Genomic DNA, 18,388 nt, shown 5'->3' with positions numbered 1-18,388 from the left:
CTTTGTTCTGAATTTTATATTTTTGTTGACTCATGTTTTCTCAAATTTTATTTGTACTGACATTTCTAAGTAGGCAGGTACATTGAGATTAAACCTTTAATAGGCAGGAAAACTTCCGGACAGGTTTGTGTTTGTATTAGGTCACACATATGTGTTGATTGAAATGATTCTAGAATCAATAATATTTAAGGTCATCCCATATATATATAAAGCTTCACATAAATCCTATTCTTATAAATAGTTGTTATTATATATGAACCAAATGAACAATTGGTAGTTTTATTTATGTTTGACATTATTCCTGACCTTCTTTTCATCTACAAATAAAAAAAAATCTAAATTGGTTGGTAAATAATGACAAACTGTAAACAATTTTCATTTTTTCAAGGCTGACCAATAAAAATCGTAATACTTTTTGAACTTTAAGACCCTATAATATCTAAACCGTAAGAAATAAGGAAAAAATTTAGCATTGTTACTTACAAAATGAATGGAGCAACCATGCCAAGTTTCATCAAAATCTGAGATGGTGGGTGTAAAAATCCTTTATTTCTGGTTGATTTTACATCAAATGATACCGCATCAAGCACAACCATGTTTCAAATGGCAATGGATTTCAGCTTTGAGTGTAATATCTTATAGATTGTTACATAATCAAAGCAATAGATTATAATTAACATTTCCAGTGGGTTTCCATTGGAAAATGAGTCATGTTGATAAATTCATATTTTACACTATAACATATACAAAAGCTGAGCACATGTTCAATAAGTGGATAACAATCAGTTACCAGAAAGAGTAAAAGATTTTTAAAACTATGTTGAGTAATGATAACGTTGAATAAAGAAAAAACTGTCAACCCATTTATGCCGAAATACAAGTATATTCGTAGTCTGATTGCAGTATCTGAAATATGAGTTAACTCATATTTCACTAAGGATTTAAATAATGTGTTATTTCAATAAGTTTTTTAAGAAAGTAAGAAATAGTAAATAACCCCACTGACTTAGTTCAGTACCTTAACCATTACTTCATATAGATGACTCCACTTATAGAAAAACAGAATTCAGTTCCATAACACAATAACCCATCCAATGCTCCCACCAATATCCAGCAGTTTATTAGAAATGATAGATGAAATTCCATCAAAAGCTGTAAAACACTGCTAAAGAATTAGCTGCTCAACTTGACAGTATAATAAACAGATCACTCTGTTGGATCAGTTCCCCTCAATTTAAAAAAAGCAAAAATATATTTAAAACATAAAAAAGACACGCTTAAAACAAGAAGAAAACTACCGTCCTATCACATTAATATCAACATTCTCAAAAATAATAGAGGATGTTGCACTGTCAAGAATGCCAAACCACCTGGAAAGACATGATCTCATTTCAAAAATAGCACAGATTCCTCAATTGAAGGTCTACCACCACTGGACCTAGCTTAGTAGCAAATATTATTATTGACCATCTAGGGGCATGCGGCAGCAATTTTACTAGATTACAGCAAGACATTTGACTGGTTAAGCCATAACTTTATTTTGAGGAAACCTTCAATTCTGAGAATAGAAGGACTGGCAAAAGACTGGGTGGCCAGGCATTTGAAAGGACGCAAACAAATAGTTGAAATTCAACAAAACCCAAATGGGAAACTACATATATTAGAGGTCCACACAACTCTGTCAGCAGAGTTATGCCTCAGAGCTCTGTCCTGGACCCTTTCTTTTTCATACTGTTTACTAACGATTTTCCACCTTCATCAGGTTTGAAAGTATCAAAACTATAATATATGCAGATAATACAACACTGTTCTGTTTGTACATTACATATACCACAAGAACTATACTTTGATATTTTATCAACAACAGATAAGATTAATACTGTATTCAAAATGATTTGGCCATTAATTCGTCAAAAGCAACAACAATAAATTTCAGCAGGAAGCATGAGCAAATTCCCAAAATACAGTGGAAAATAATGCAAAATTGCTAGGTTTAACAACTGATGCTGATTTTTCTTCGAATGATCACATACATAGCCTGACCAAAAAGCTTTCATTCAGCATTTATGTGGTACAGAGGATAAAGTGGATACGAGATTTGGAAATACCTAAGGACCGCATATGCGGTGACAGAATCACATATAAGGTACGAATTTATTTCATAGGGAAGAACATCAGACGGAAACCTTATCATCAAAATCCTAGTGCACCAGAAAAAGGCTATTATGGCTTTGGCCTATTGACAGCTGCAGGGAATCTTTTAAATCCTTAAAGCTTCTAGCAGTCACAACGTTCTACTTCCATACAGTTGTCATGTACACAAAGAATCTGAACCTTTCCAGAAATATGGATTTTCATTCGTACAGTACCAGATAGGCACGGATAACACTCTTCCCACCTATCTCACAACACCGTTCAGCAAGAAACCTTCCTACGTAGACCTGTAAAATTCGACTCCGTCCCAGACAACGTCAAGAATACTACAGGTAGTATTAAGAGTAAAAAGGGAGTTTAGGGACTGTCTAGTGGAACAACCAGTGTGCTCAATAAACGAGTTCTTTGACCAACTAAAATCAAGCAATAAAGTCAAAACAATATAACAAGCAATAAATATTTCAATTTTAATGCTGCCATTGCATTTCTTTAAGAAATGACAAATAAAGAATATTGTTTATTGTGTACTCTAATTATATTGAAACCCCTCGTATAAAAAACAAGGGCAGCCTATCCCTCCCCCTACTGGCCAGAAAATATGAGATAATGGGTTTGGGCCCCAGACCATTGCAGATAAAAAGAAGAAATTTGACAGTAAGGTAAGGTTATGATTCTAAGTTAAGAGAGTTAAGATATAGTGAGGGCCCTGTAAGAACAATGCTAAACCTCATGAGATTGTTACAACCTTATTTTTTGGAACTATGGGACAACTCGTACATTGTAAAGAATAATTAATATTTAAATAATAATTAAATAAGGACTAAGGCCGTACAAGTGCATTAGATGTAACATTTTCACAGCCGGCCCTTAAGTTAGTAGTAGTTTCACTGCCTTGCATACATATTCATGTCATTAGTTCTAGTAGGTAATTTCTAATAGTGAATTGTAGTAATTGTGCGTTTCCTGTTTTTTTCTTTTTTTAATACTGCCCTTAAAAGATGATCAGTGATTGGTGGTAATCATGATTTAAGTAATTTATTTTTTTGGGTCCTATATGTCGTGAAAGTAGCCTGAGACGAAAGTGTAATGTAAGATGTTTATCATGTAAAGTCCCAACTAAAAATTAGAATTTTCTATTATAATAACTCATCCCACGTTTTTCCTTTCATTCATCTCTTCTAAACAACCCCTTTATAATGATGTAGGCTACCTACGTCTTGGGCTGTGCTTATGTTAATTGTTTTCATCCGAACATTTAATAATAATTTTAGTATTACATCTAATTTTAAATTGGTTGTATTTTTATGTTTCAAACAAATAAAAATATAAATAATTCTAAGAATTATAAATTTAGATTAGTTGCTTTTACCTAACTCTAGAATCAGGTCGTAAACTCCTAGAATAGCTTCAATCACCCTCCCGTCCAAGACAATCCAGGTCGCCTACAGAGCCACTACTGTGTTCCACTCTAGGTTCCATGAACCATCTCTGGCACACATCTACTCAGTTTTACTCTACTCTGGCCCTCCTGACTCTACTTTCCCTTAAAAAGTACAGTTACACAACATTAATTTAATGATATAATTATCTCCAATAAGAGAACGTTATTTCATAGTTACATGCTGAGGGATTCCATGTGGTCTCCTAGATGCGGGAGAGAGGAACCTCGGCTGGTAAGGAGGGGGTGGAGCGGCGGCGGAGAGAAGGATTTATAATATTTATCCATATATATATACAAATATATAAGGTAGGAGTAGACTCGTTTAATACCACGTATACTTATTGGTGAGGTATCCAGTGAGAAACATATTAATTAGTTACATCAAGACAAGTTAATGGAGAACTCATACGTGTTCTTTGTTTAAAGTTTGTCATTTACGATAGAAGGTTTGAAAGGATGACATGATTTCGGACATTTGCCATCGTTATAGGTTATAATAGATATAACACAACGTTTCGAGGTTTGGAATCCATCCTCTTCGTCAGGTGGGGGAGTTATTAATACATACAAAAATAACGAACAGGAAGAAGTAAAGATGGGAAAGAAAAGGGTTCGAATATACCCAAAAGCTGCTTGGTGTCCAGTCCAGGCGTTGTCACTGCACAGGATGCAAGTCCCGAGCACAAATCACAAGTACGAGGATCACAATCACACATCACACTAGCACTGACTACAGTGGGATACTAACAAGAATGGCGATGTCGATGTCGGCTCTTTTATTGGCAAGCGTAGTGTCATGTAAAACAATGTTACAGGAAGGGGGAGGGGTAAAGGCTAACCGTTTCCGACCCTAAGTTTTGGTCCTAGATCTTAGTGTCAAGGCGTGTGTGCGAATTCTGTTGGTTGAGGTTTGTTTGATTGTTATAAATCTTTTTAGGTTTCCTAGTTCGATCTTTTTTGAAATATTGGTACCAAAAGTGGCCTCACCCCAAGCTAAGGTTGACTTAGCGGTAGGTCTGCTAATTTTATGTTTGAAGCCTGAATAAGTTTGCGTTTTCAGACGGGGTTGTAAACACTTTGTAGTTTTTTTAACACAACTTAAACTATAATTCATACAACAAATCAAAGAGCAACTTAAACAGTTTTATTATTTGTCACCTGTGCGCATGCGGACGCAATGTTTCCTCCGCAATCGAAAGCGCTAGAAGCAAAAATGGCGATTCGTGAACAGGCTTTTTGTGTTTTACAGTTTGCAATGACGGAATCTTTAGTAACTATGGGTTCCGTATAAAGTTCCGTTGTGATTTTATAATTGATAATAACATCCATAGATGGTATCATCGGTTTAATATACTGGCTGCCTTTGCAAAGGAAAGAGCACGGGACGGTGAATGGTTAGTTAAGAGAGTGTTGAACGAGTGAGAGACTTTCACGCGTAGCAACTGAAATCAGTTCGGAGGGCAGTCGTGAATTAGCAATTCCAGTGCAACGTTTTACAGAAACGCTTACAACTACGTCCTCATCGTTTGAAGTTGTTACATGCTCTACAGCCTGCAGACTATGATTTCGTGCTAATTTTGGAAACGGAATATTGTTGCAAAATAATAAAGATTTTCTGGATCACGTAATGTTAGTGATGAATCAACATTTCATCTCAGTGGGCATGTGAACACTCACAATGTGCATATCTGGGATTCAGAAGACCATCACGGGTGGTGTAATTGTAGTGAGATCCCCTAAATTGAATGTTTTGTGTGCCATATCTAGGCGGAAAGTTTATAGGCCTTTCTTTTTTGGAGAAGGAACTGTAACTGGCTTTTGTTATCTTGATGCTCTAGAACTACGGCTATTTCCTCAATTGGAAGAAATTAAATGAACCACAGAATTTCATTTGGCAGGAAGTTGGTGCACCGCCTCACTGCATCTCAGTACGCGATTGGATAAACGTCATTGTACCCGACCGCTTAAGTTGGCCGCTAGAGGCCTAATGACAGCAAGTTTTTGCATGGCTCCATGTTCGCCCGACCGGACGCAATGTGATTTCTACCTTTGAGGGTTTCATAAAGGGCTGTGTGTATGTGCCTCCGCTACCAACTGACCTACCCGACTAAAGGAACAGGGTTGAAGCAGCTGTTGCTAGTCACTCCAGACACATAATCAAAGATTGTGGAAGAACAGGGCTATCGACTTGATGTGTGCCGTGTAACGAATGGAGCTCACATTGAACACTTGTAAGCCTGTAGATATAAACTATTTGAATTTTCCTTTAATTTCGTGTATTAATTATAATTTAAGTTTTTTATAATGCCTTGCAATATAGTATTCTGAGTCCCTTGATTTTATTAATTTGTATTAATAATCTAGAAAGATTGAATTTGGGTAAAGGACAGATAGGCTATATCTTTTTGCGGACGACATCGCTTTGTTGTTTAAGGGTAAAAGCTGGGAGGAAGTGACGGATGTGGCTGAGCGCGATCTACTCACTGTGAAGCACTGGTTTGATCAATGTTAGCTCACAGTTAACAAAACCAAAACTAAACGTATGCCAATCTCTGACGACAGTGGCGTAGCGAAGGGGGGGGGGTCCAGGGGGTCCGGACCCCCCCCCCCGAAATTTTAAGACATATTAAAAAATAAAGCATGGAGCAGGAGAAAAAAGGAGAGTTTATCATTATTCTTGTCTACAAACATTAAATTGATTGATGTAATTGATTAAAGTGACTGTTGTTAAAAATATAATTGTCCTTTCGTTTAAATCATAAAGTATCAAACGATACTTTTCGGCTCGGCCTTTCGGATAGTGTAGTGTAATCACGTATTTCTATAGGCGCGGTAACGTGACGTCGGAAAGTAACCTGAACCGTAACACGGCGAACAGTTTTAAATTAGCGACCACTTCGTTCGTCTTGGGGACGTAAAATGGCTGCTTAGAATTAAGTTACGACGTTGATTTTAGGTGTCATTAAACTGTAGACGTGTATATAATTATCGAAAAAAATATATAAAATCACTTTCGATCGGAAAATATACTTGAAAAACACTACTGATTAGAATTTAACTAATTTGGACTTCAGTGATTGAGGTAAACGTGGTGTTTTCCATTGAGATAGGACGACGATTTTTATTATCATTAAACTGCACACTGTACCTATATAGTTATCGAGACAAAAAAGATCACTTCCGGTTGGTAAATACCGAAGAAAAGCTCTCTACAGATTCAAGTTTTGACGATTTTGGATTTCACTGGTTGAGTCGTTGAGATAAAAGTGTAGCCTACTTAAAATTATGTTAGAACAGTGATTTTAGGTATCAATTGAACGCCGACTAATTCCTATATAATTATCGAAGAAAAATTGAAAAAAATCACTACCGGTCGGATAATACACCGGAAAAACTCTACTGAAGAAGTTCCGACTACTTTGGATTTCACTGGCTGAGGTATTATTTCATTTTCCTTAGTATATTCCGATCGGAAATGATTATTTTTGTTTTTTTACTCGATAATTATATATTTATTAGTCGGCATTGAATTGAAATCTAATATCAATGTCCTAACATAATTATAAGTACCACTTTTACCTCAACCACTCAACCAGTAAAATCTAAAATCGTCAAAACTGGAATCTGTAGAGCTTTTCATCGGTATTTACCGACCGGAAGTGATTTTTTCTCGATAATTATATAGGTAGTAGTGTTCAGTTTAATGATAACAAAAAAATCGTCGTTCTAACTCAACCAAAAATACCACGTTTATCTCAATAACTGAAGTCCGAAGAAGTTGAAGTTCTAATCATTAGAGTTTTTCAGGTTTATTTTTTTTCCGACCGAAAGTGATTTTTTTCCCGATAATTATATACTCGTCTAAAGTGTAATGATACAAAAAAATCGTCATTGTAACTCATTCATAAATACCTCAATCAGTGAAATCCAAAGTAGCCGAACTTCTAATCTGTAGACCTTTTCCGGTGCGTTTTCAGACCGTTAGTTTGATCTGTACCCGAGCAACGCTCGAAAATTGCCCTCCTTTTCTAAAGGGTTTTCGGCCGCCAGTGGCCCAATGTCCCCGAAGGGGTATTTCATTTTCTCCACAGAATATAGTTGTGTCAATTATAAGCTTGAGTGAAGCTCTGTTTTGTTCTTTTTCTTTCTTATCCGTTGAATCCAACATCACTTTGGTGCCTTCTACTCGGCCAGAATCGAACTTCGCAAGGTTTCTGTAGCTATACAAGAAAATTTGTAATACTAGAGTTGCTGTGAGAGGTGAATTTGCCTATTACATCTTTCCACTTTCTAAAAGGCGTAGTTACTAAAGCTCCATATTTTTTGTATTTACCTTTTAGTGCAATCATTGAAGCATTATTGCTCCGAATTTTTTTACTGTGAACCGAATTGCAAACAATTTTGGAATTAGGTTCATCTTACCCTTAACTTCAAAAGTGAAAATGATTTGAACTCCGCAACCACCCTGGGGGTGGTTGCCACCCCTTCTCGGGGGTGAATTTATTTTTTTCAAAATAACCTCGAATATCGATATAAGGCCTAATTTTAAGCAAAAAATCATCTATAATGTTTTTCGAAAAATCCAATATTTTTCAAGTTATTGGCAATTGAAAATGCGCAATTTTTTCCAAATATCTCCAAAAATATACGTTTTATCGAAAATTATATAAAGAACACAATTGTAGCAGGTAAAACAATGAACCATTTGGTTTTTTATAAAGTACTCTAAGTGCAATATTAAGCTAGATATTAAAAATCAAAGCCGTTTTTTATTTTGTCTGAAATTTAATCGATGTGGTGAAATGCCATCTAGCGGCGAGCAGATGCATTTTAGACATTCTAATAAAAAAGATTTTTATAGTGCTTGAAATAAGCTTTAAAAATGAGCACTATTAAAAGTCTTTTGCACGTAAAATAAGTGAGCTGTATTGCAAATAAGAAGAGCATCTAATGTTTTTTCTTTTAAATCAACGGGTTTCATAAGTGCCATTTCCACCAAAATTCAAATTAATCGTATTCCGCCTAGAATAAACTTTATTATGAAGAGTTTGATAGATTGTATCAGTTTGGCTGCTTCAGGACACATATTTTTCAAAAAAGTCACGAATAAAAAAAAATTCAAATTAAAGAAAAACACCTTTTTTCATAATATCTCAGAAATGACGACATATACGTATAAAAGTGAAGGGATAAAAAATGTAGGTATATTTCTGACAAACAATTTGGATTTTTTTATTTTTCTTTCAAACAAAAATTGACGGATATATGATTGTTTAAAGAGCAATCGCAGTCTCTCTAAGCCCTTTAACCCTTCACCGTTTGAGAAAAAGGTTTTTTACTATATATTGCAATAAAGGATGTTGTAGCTCTCTTAACTACCTTTACAATGGTTTTTTATAAATTGTGATAGCATGAAAATTGAAGGAGTTATGGTCAAAAAACTTATCATATTTTTTCTGCTTAGTAACTGAAAATTTCGGACTGTGAATATTTGGAGCAATGTGAAAGTACGCAGTATAATAGAGATCCAAAACTATTGTAATGTGTATATATATATATACATAATATGGCTCATATATTTTTGAAACGTAGGCATGAATACATACCAACGTTCCTATATGTATATATAACACATTTGAGTGAATTTTATATAATTTGTAACTATTTTATTCAATAAATTGCAATTTTTTACTCTAAATTAAATTATTTTTAAATATGTAATCATATATATTTACTGTTTTAATTTAGGGGTAGTTTTAAGGGTAGAAAGCTTAAGAATATGATAATCATTTTCGAGAGTGTGGAATAATATTTAAATCCTTTTCATTTTATCAAAACAATTTTTTATCAAGAGGTAGATTTCAAGGGTTGAAGGGGGGTTAAAAATTTGATAATTATTATAGAGAATATAAAATATTACTTACTCTATACTTACATCTTTTTATGTCATACCAAAGTATTTTTTGTGATTTTTTCAATTTAGGGGTTGTTTGCAAGGGTTGTAAGATTTTCAAGGGGTTTGAAAATGATTTTAATATGAAGTAATTGTGTTAGAAAACACTTTACAATTTCACCACTTACTATTAAACATGTTTTCTAGCGATAAAATGGCTCAATGTCGATTTTTCCATTAAGGGGTTTGTTTACACCCCTTAAACATAATAGGCGGAGTTCAGATTATTTTCACTTTTGAAGTCAAGGGTAAGATGAGCCTAATTCCAAAATTTCATGCAAATCGGTTCACAGTAAAAAAATTCTGAGGTAAGACCGTATTTTCGCTTCAATGACTGCACTATTTTACCAGTGAACTCATTGGCAAATAACACAGAAAACGTCCCCCGGATCCCCCGATTTCGGACCCCCCCCGAACGAAATTTCTGGCTACGCCACTGTCTGACGACGATCCGTTTGTTTTTACTGTGTTTTGTTGTACTGTGGCCTAGATGGATGTGTTTTGTGTGAATGTATTGATAGGGTGAGTGAGTATAAATACTTTGGTGTGGCTTTTGAATGATAACCGGTTGAAGTGGAGTAATCATGTAGCTTACATGCAGAACAAACTTCGTAAAAAGCTTACATTATGCTTATGTACAACCAATACTTCAGTGTGGCAATTTAGCATGGGGTGGCTGTTTTCAAAATAACCGTGCTCCCTTAGAAGTCGTTCAGAAAACTATCATAAAATTAGCGCTGAAGCGAAATCGTACTTATTCAACTAATTTATTATTTAAAGAGTTTAAAATTTTAATGTCTTGCAATTATACATCAGAACATCTCCATAATTGCCAAAATGTATAAAATCCCAAGACCTTGTACTATTATTACTCGTACACACATAAAATTAATTAATAAATAGTTAGTAGTTGCTGTGCGAGATGGGTTTCGCCATCTTTTGCTCAATCTACACATAGGTATGCTGTACTCTTGGTGTATTGAATTTCTGTTTAACGTTTTTGTAATACATTGGATTTAAGTCAGAGTGTGTAGTGTGGTAGTGTAATCTTGGGGATACAGGCCAGTGAGGACGTGTGGTCCGTGCATGTGTTTAGTCTGTATTGTGTGTGTGTGTGTGTGCTCTCTGTTTAGGATGTGCAGGTGTGAAATGGATAAATCCAAGTCCCTCTACTCGTTTTACATAATTCCATATCATAGTTTTTCTGATTACCGTTTTTTATACTATTTATTTATATTACCTTTTGTATTTGCCTACTTTCATTTTCTACTTTAAGGTTAACATTTTTTTATTAACTTAATGTATTCAGGTACTCCATGCTCTGGTCTTGTATAATTTCTTTTAGAGGTCAAATTTGTATGTAATTTGTTTCTGCAAATTTTGTTCTTAATGTTAACTCATTCCCTTATTTTAGTTTAAGATTTTTGATCATGCATTGTGTATGTATATATAAATATATATTACATATATATAATATGTATATATATATATATATATATATATATATATATATATATACAAAAATGAATGTTTGTCTGTATGTCCTTTATGTCCTGTAGAATCGTAAACTTTTTGACCAATTAGTACAAAAAATTTGTATGTATATGTATTTTTCGACGGAGAAGGTTTATATGCTATGCCCATTGATGTAACTCGCCATCAGGCGGCGCTGCAAAAGATAAAGGTTTTCAAAGCGCCGGCACAATATAAACTGCAATTAAGAGACAGTTACGTATATTAAATAGCCAAACACTTTTTGAAGGCGCTAAGTTATGATGTATATTTGTCTTTAAGATAAATTTCTGGTTGAACCTAAAGCTTGGGTGTTATAATAAAGTACATGTATGTGTACAATGACTATAAACATACACACATAAATAGGTAATTCATTTATAAAAATATCTTGTATTTTAACATTGGCTTTTACATGAGTGAGGTGTGACAAAAATTGACGTAAAGTCGAATCAATTCATTCTCTTTTCAACACTTCCAGCTCGTTGTAAGAAGTGAAGGGATCGTACTTCCGGTTGTAGATCTCTGCCATGCTCTCTCCGATTACCACTTCCGCTGTGGTTTGGACGGTGACGTTTCCCACCACGTGCCCCGCCACCACAGAACCGTCGGCCCGCCCCAGGACGATGTGGAGGTGAGAACCCATCGGGCTTAAGGTTCCTACCAGGGAGCAGATTTCGAAGTTTTCATTGTCGAAGGATTTCACCTGAAAATCAGTGATTTTGAAAAAAAACCTGAAGACAACCGCACTAAAAAATGTGTAGTATTTATATATCCTGCACAAAAAGGGTTTCTCAGTGTCTAGATCAATTAAATAAAAAAAGAAAAAATTTATATTGGCACTATGTTGTTTCAGTGGAAGGCTCGAGAAAAGGAACTAATTACATACCATTGCCTGTATTTATATGTGTTGTTTTGGTTTTTACAGGTTGCAATTTTCCGGCACGGGTTTGATAATTCCGAACGCTAAAACTTGGTACATCATTACTGCACCTATAAATCTACTTTTTGAAGTAACTACCATTTTTGTCATGTCAAAGGGATGGCCCGATAGGAGTCAGTAGGAAATCTTAAATAAGAGCATAGGTCGAGTAGTGCATCAAATTAAAGACCTTTATTAGTAGAGTGCTATGCCGGAAACCCGACCGCAAAAGGTTCACTCTTTAAAGAATTATGCTGGTTTAAAGTTTGAAACTTTTACAATGTAGGTCCTGTTCTTGATGGTTTAATATTCTTGTCTTGGCTCACGTTGTGAAAGTTAATCTTAGTAAATAAATACTAGACTGCCGTTTATTCAGTTTTTGTATTGTTGGCTTTTCGCTGAGAACCTCAGCGAATATATATATATATATATATATATATATATATATATATATAGTTTATTTCTTAGTTATTATAAAAACTGCAGCCCTATACACTGTTGACTCAATCCCATTCTAGTTTTACCCTACTGTTATCTTAGATTCTTTACTGATGTTAGTCCTTTTTATATAGTTTATTTACTGTTTTTTCTTCATAGCATTTAATTAATTGTCGTTGTTTCTTATTTTAATAGCTCTCCTTAGGCTCTATGTTCTATGTCCTATTGCTATAAAGTGTCCTAGTCCTAGTACTAGCCTTACAATTTCCAGTCTTGTACAGTTGTTGCCTGTGTTGTTTGCTGGTCATGCCTCCTTGTCGTATGTTACTATTTGCTCTCTGTCTTGTTAGCTCCTAAGAAAACATTAGTACATCTTGTCCGTAATTATTTTTTGTTATTTCTGTATAAAATTGGCGTTTGCCGTTGAACTAAATAAATAAATAAATGTGGGCCATGTCTTGTCACAGTAAATTTTCTCTAAATCAGTTATTTACTATTCGATTTAAATAATGTTGGTGTCTTTCGATTTGTGATAATATCCTCTACAAATTTAAGTAATTCTTGAGAAGAGTGCTGGTGTTTAAGATATTCAAAGTTTAAAGGTTTTAGTGGCCGCCATTTTGAAAATACGAAAGATAATTTCATAATTTTTTCTGTAATTAGTCTGGTTATCATAAACATTTGAACCGAATTTGGTATAAACTTATTAGTTTTTAAGATATAAATGTTTTTATTTAAAACACATACAGACAGACAGATGGGAACTAAGTATCAGAGACCCATGTTAATATGGTGAAATATGTTTGTATTAACCTGAGTAATAACGTGGTATATCTTTGTCCAGTGTAAACAATAATTTATGTCAGTTTATCAGTAATTTATTAATTCATTTTAGTTTAACAGGAACCTTTTTGACTACTTCATGACCCAGTGCCCAGTGTCAATTTGTTTACAGAATGTAACATTTGCTTATCACAAGTAATAGGCTGGAAATATATTCTTAAAACGATGATCCCCGCTTCTGTTTAGAGATACTGTTCTTTTTTACTTCATTAATATACAAATAAAAACAATAACAAATCACAAATCAAGGAATATTACTGATCACAGTTATACGACGTAAAAACTGTACATTCTAGTTTGAATATAGAAATTATTCTAGAATTAGTTTCTCACAGTTTTAAAATAGAATACTGCAGATTCAGCGTAGGCTTACTTTTAATCTCTAGCATCTTTACGACAAAAAAGGGATAAAAAGTGTTTGCGAACTACTCACATCAGAAAAAAAGTTAGTTGCAACGTTGTGGACTCAAAAAGGCGATTGAAATATTTAAAAATATATTTGTACTGTAAACCTATGGTGGGATGTAATTTGATGTTATTATTCCAAGAAATGTACAAACTGTAGAAATAAGTGGGGAAAGAGCATTTAAACCTATTTAAAAATTTTTTGAGAACCAACATTTACAAAAATGTCCTTTGAAACCCACTTGAAGCTCTCGGGATTAGAACACATAACACATTCCCCACAACCCATAAATTCTAGACATTGTACTATTACTTTAACTGTAAAATTGTTCTCTTTTCTAAAACACAGTTTAGATTAGTGACTAGTAACATATATACTGTACTGAAATAGAATCAATAAAGTCAATTAAGGTAAAAACTATTCACCTTTTCGTAGGATGGAAAAGGAGGCCCGCGGGAAGCAGTCGCATTCAGAGCTAAGGTAGCAGAATTCAGTGATCCCACACAGGTGACGATGAAGGGTGCTTTTAAACCTTTGTCTACAATAAACTCCTCAATACTGTCCTTAAGGTCAGTCCCATGCTTGAGAGAAATTGTGAACACTCTGATGTTGGAAGCCATTAACAAATGCCTGACCGATCAGAAATGTCAATCAAATACGTTACATCAACACTATCAGCTGCTTGATAAGAGAATGTCTACAGTTCTGCAAACTTTGTAAAACGTATTAAAACGTGTTTGTATATCGTGTAATAGGTTACTTATTTTATACATTATTATAGTCCATGAGAATAATTTTCAGTTGAAAAGAACTCTCTTTAGTAGTGATGTTACATCATATGGAACCGAGAAAGAGCACCCAATTTTATTCACTTATGATTTAATTTTTTGGCAAAATCATATAATTTTTTTATTCAAATACTAAAATTTATTTTGAAAAACAAAACCTTTAGATTCTAAAAAGGCTTTAGAATTCTTGGGAGCTATCAATAAACATGCTACATATCAGTAATACAAACATGCTTGTAGAAGCATGAATTGCAACATGCGAACTAAGGAAAGATTTGTGTTGTAGTTCCAGTTTATGAGTAGTTCATTAATTGATTTACCTTTGTCTGTGTCACTTGGGTAATAGAACATCAAATGCACTACAGTGGATAAAAAACGTTATTATTGCGTACAGTTGGTATATTAGCCTATATATCGTTAGAAATAATTTTATTTTGCTTGAACATTTAGTTTGGTTAGAACATTTTGTTGAAGACTCTGTATTGCTATCATAAATAAAAATGTTTCAAGTTAAAATAAACGGATTTTTCAAAACTGAAATGTTTAATTTAATAATTGTTTACATACGAATATAGCATGTTATATGCAATCATATCAGGTTTTGTTTGATTCGGCTAAAATTACAGTAATTATCTTTTACACTGTATTTTTGTGGTATAGATCGTTTCGTAATTATCTGGGTAAAGCAATATTACATATTTTTTCAGGTCAAGACAAACACACATTTCACTATATGAGCGTGGGTCTCCGTTGCTTATTTCCCCCATCCATCTATCTGTGCGTGTTTGTATAGACAAATTCATATATAAGAATAAAACAAATAAAATAAATCCAACACAATTTGTGTCAAATGTTTATGGTAACAAGACAAGTTGCTACAAAACATATAGGAATCTTTAAAACTTTTAATATCTTAAAAACCAGCAATTTCTCTAAAGAATTAAAAGAATACCGTTTTTGATGGATTTTATAAAAAACCTAATGATACCAAAATTATTTAAATCGAATAATAATTAACTGAATTATAGCAGATTTACAGTGACAAGACATAGCCCACACTTAGGTTCTTAGGGAATAGCCAACAACACAAAATTGAATAAATGGGATCCTATAAGGGTTTGACAACATTTAGTTAGTCGCCGTGTCTTAAAAGATTACTACGTATTAAAATCTCACAAAAAAAAAAAAAACAAAAAGTTATAAGTGCCCACTCTATCTAAACACTTTTTTAAAGTTTCTTTTTTTTAATGCTCAAAATTTAAGATACTTCTTCTTAACAATTTTAACAAAAATTGTCTTGTTTGAAGTTTGTTTTTTGAGGATTGTGAAGGAAACAGGATTTTCCCGGACATTTGCCATCAGTGATACAATATAATCAATAACACTTCGTTTCGAGATCTGCAATCTGATCTCTTCTTCAGGTAAAAGACTAAACTAATGCATGATGACTAAAATCCAAGTTAAAGTAAACAAAACATATCAGAGCGTTGTGACACGCATAAGTCAGGAACAACAACAGCCGTGTTGTGTGTCTCTTCCATGCACACTAACTCTAAACCATGCACTTAATAAAAACTAAACACTACTTGTTAAAACCGAACTAGAGGCTACAGGTCACAACAGGTCTGCACTCACCGGCCAACCAAATGTAACAGTCATTTACCTGAAGAAGAGATCAGATTGCAGATCTCTAAACGTGGTGTTACTGATTATATTGTATCATTGAACGATGGCAAATGTCCGGACAATCCTGATTCCTGAGCAACTATCTTATTACGATATAAAACATGTATAAGAAGAACATTAGTTGAGGATGACCTGAGAATTTTAAAACTCTTCCCAACTTTGCTCTACGATACTATGGCATTTTATAACTATTCCGTTTTGAATGTGAATATACACCATTGCCTTCGGACCTTGACACATATCACTAATATCTAGGAGTAAACACTGTTTTAAATTGCAAAAAATGTATGTTAAAGCTACATTTTATACTTATTATGTTTGTGTAATAGTCAAGATAACAATTTTGCAGGGTTAGGAAACGTAGCAAACATCTTGGAAATGTTCGTTGAATGAGGTTGGTATATGGTATTGTAGTAGGTTTTGGAGTAATGACAGGCAAATTTGTATATACACCTTTATCATAAGGTGGAATATTTCACTATTATCTGGGGGGGGGAGTAGTGTAGACTATTCTCTTATTTTGTAATATTATGTAATAAAAATACAGGGAGCGTTTTGAAAAATGTTGACAAAAATTCTGAGAAATGATTAAGTGAAATTAGTAATGAACTGTGAAGTTGCAACTAAAAAGACATTTAGACTAGTTTCTGGAGTTTAATTTGCTGGTGTTGCAACAACAATGACCTGGAGATGGATGTCATTAATTTAATTTTAAAATATATGGATCTAATGCAATTGATTTACAAGTTCCTTTATTCCAGCTCAAGGATTTCAATTCTTTCAAATAAAAAAAAAATATTAATTTAATAAAGAGATAGATAATGATTAAGTGATTTTTATCTTCTGGACGTTACAACGGTATATGACAAGCCGATTCGTTGCTGCCATACGGATTAACTACAATATAGGCTTCAAGGACTACCAAATTAATTATGTTTTCAAACCGGCCTCGTATTACATAGCTGCCGATTATTTTGATTACGTTTGTGATAAAAAGTATACGAACCATTTCCGTTTTGGAGGTGTTTTCCCCAGCAGGAGTAGCGAACCTGAGAGTTGCACTCTGCACACTGCCGACACACGTCATGATGAAGGCCGCCTGGAGCTGACGCTGCTTGACAAAATGTTCTAGACCAGACTTCAGCTCTTAGCCAGGTAGGAAACGCACCGTATATACCTGTACACCTCGTGTGCCCATAGTGGAATAATCCAGTTTATACTAAACAAACTGTTACGATGGATAATATTGTACTGAATAACCGAGGACTTTGCCACCATACAACTGAACAGTAAACACCGAACTGACCTGACCACAACAAGAAAGATATGAGAGGTTGCGTTCTAAGCAATAACGGCGGGAATAATCTTGGTGCCACACAACACTGTTGCCAACATGTAAAGAACGTAACACAAAATATTCCACACCAAGACATCCGTGCTAGTACTATATACAAGTACATTTATGAATACTCAGTGGAAAATAACAAAGAACATTAAAGTACAGTAGTTTATTACTTTCTAGTGGTGCAACTAAAACCTTTCAGAGGGCGTGAAGGATCGAAATTACAGGCCTGGAATTATTTATGTTCAAATATAAATCATTCTAAATGAATTTTCCGAGGTTGTTTTTAGTACGGCAATGACTTAAAAACAATAAACCTTGGGTCTTTTTCGTTTAAGGGCCAGCACCTTACAAACATACTATACCTGACTGACAGTGCATTTAATCGTTTTTTTGTGTTATTAGTTCTTAGGGCAGTAGTCTAGGTACTACTTCTAGTATAAACTCGTCTTATCTTATCAATGATAAACGCGCGCCGCTTATCTTTTGCCTGTAATGAAACCTGCGTTAGTTCTGTGAGTTATACTTAGTTTTTCTTGTTCAATAAAGCGTGGTGAGTTGATCTGGGCTTGGACTTTGCAAGCTCGAGTTAATTTTTTATTCTAAAAGAGCAAGCAGCGCAAAGCGCTGCGCAGCGGGCAAGCATCGCGTGATCTGAGTTTTGAATAGGCAAGCTAGGGTCTTTTGTGCTGGCCCTTAAACGAAAAAGACCCTAAAACGTTTTTTAAAACACCCATAATATTTATGGTTTTCGTCGTTTTTACCGTTTAAGATAATTGACCGTATTATTTTATCTACTACCTTTTATCTTAAAGTCTTAAAATGGATTTTATTATTTATTTTTCGCACCGATTCGTCATTGTTCCAACAATATTTTTGTGTAGTTTATGGGCACAATTTAAT

At 34.1% G+C, this 18,388-nt stretch overlaps 1 protein-coding gene across 2 annotated transcripts; it reads right to left on the bottom strand.

Moving 5' to 3' along the window:
- Window positions 1-11,476: 11,476 nt before the first annotated feature.
- Window positions 11,477-17,461, bottom strand: LOC124353112 (bifunctional protein GlmU-like). Of its 2 annotated transcripts, none has more exons than XM_046802942.1 (2): window positions 17,150-17,461; window positions 11,477-11,766 (listed from the first exon to the last, which is right to left on the bottom strand). In XM_046802942.1, the coding sequence occupies exons 1-2, from the start codon at window positions 17,228-17,230 to the stop codon at window positions 11,518-11,520; spliced, it is 330 nt and encodes a 109-aa protein (XP_046658898.1). In that variant the 5' UTR covers window positions 17,231-17,461; the 3' UTR covers window positions 11,477-11,517. The 2 variants fall into 2 exon arrangements, with proteins under 2 accessions (XP_046658898.1, XP_046658896.1); XM_046802940.1 differs by lacking the exon at window positions 17,150-17,461 and adding an exon at window positions 14,095-14,307 and having other exon boundaries at window positions 11,478-11,766.
- Between the last annotated feature and the right edge of the window lie 927 nt (window positions 17,462-18,388).

Source organism: Homalodisca vitripennis, chromosome 1 (assembly GCF_021130785.1).
Source record: "Homalodisca vitripennis isolate AUS2020 chromosome 1, UT_GWSS_2.1, whole genome shotgun sequence".
Taxonomy (NCBI): domain Eukaryota; kingdom Metazoa; phylum Arthropoda; class Insecta; order Hemiptera; family Cicadellidae; genus Homalodisca; species Homalodisca vitripennis.
Note: the sequence above shows the minus strand (reverse complement) of the source record. Positions and strands in the feature narration are given on the sequence as shown.

Coding starts and splice junctions, on each gene's coding strand:
- LOC124353112 (XM_046802940.1), bottom strand. CDS start 14,289: ATGGCTTCCAACATCAGAGTGTTCACAATTTCTCTCAAGCATGGGACT. Junction 11,767..14,094: donor CTTTTCCATCCTACGAAAAG/GTGAATAGTTTT, acceptor ACTGATTTTCAG/GTGAAATCCTTCGACAATGA.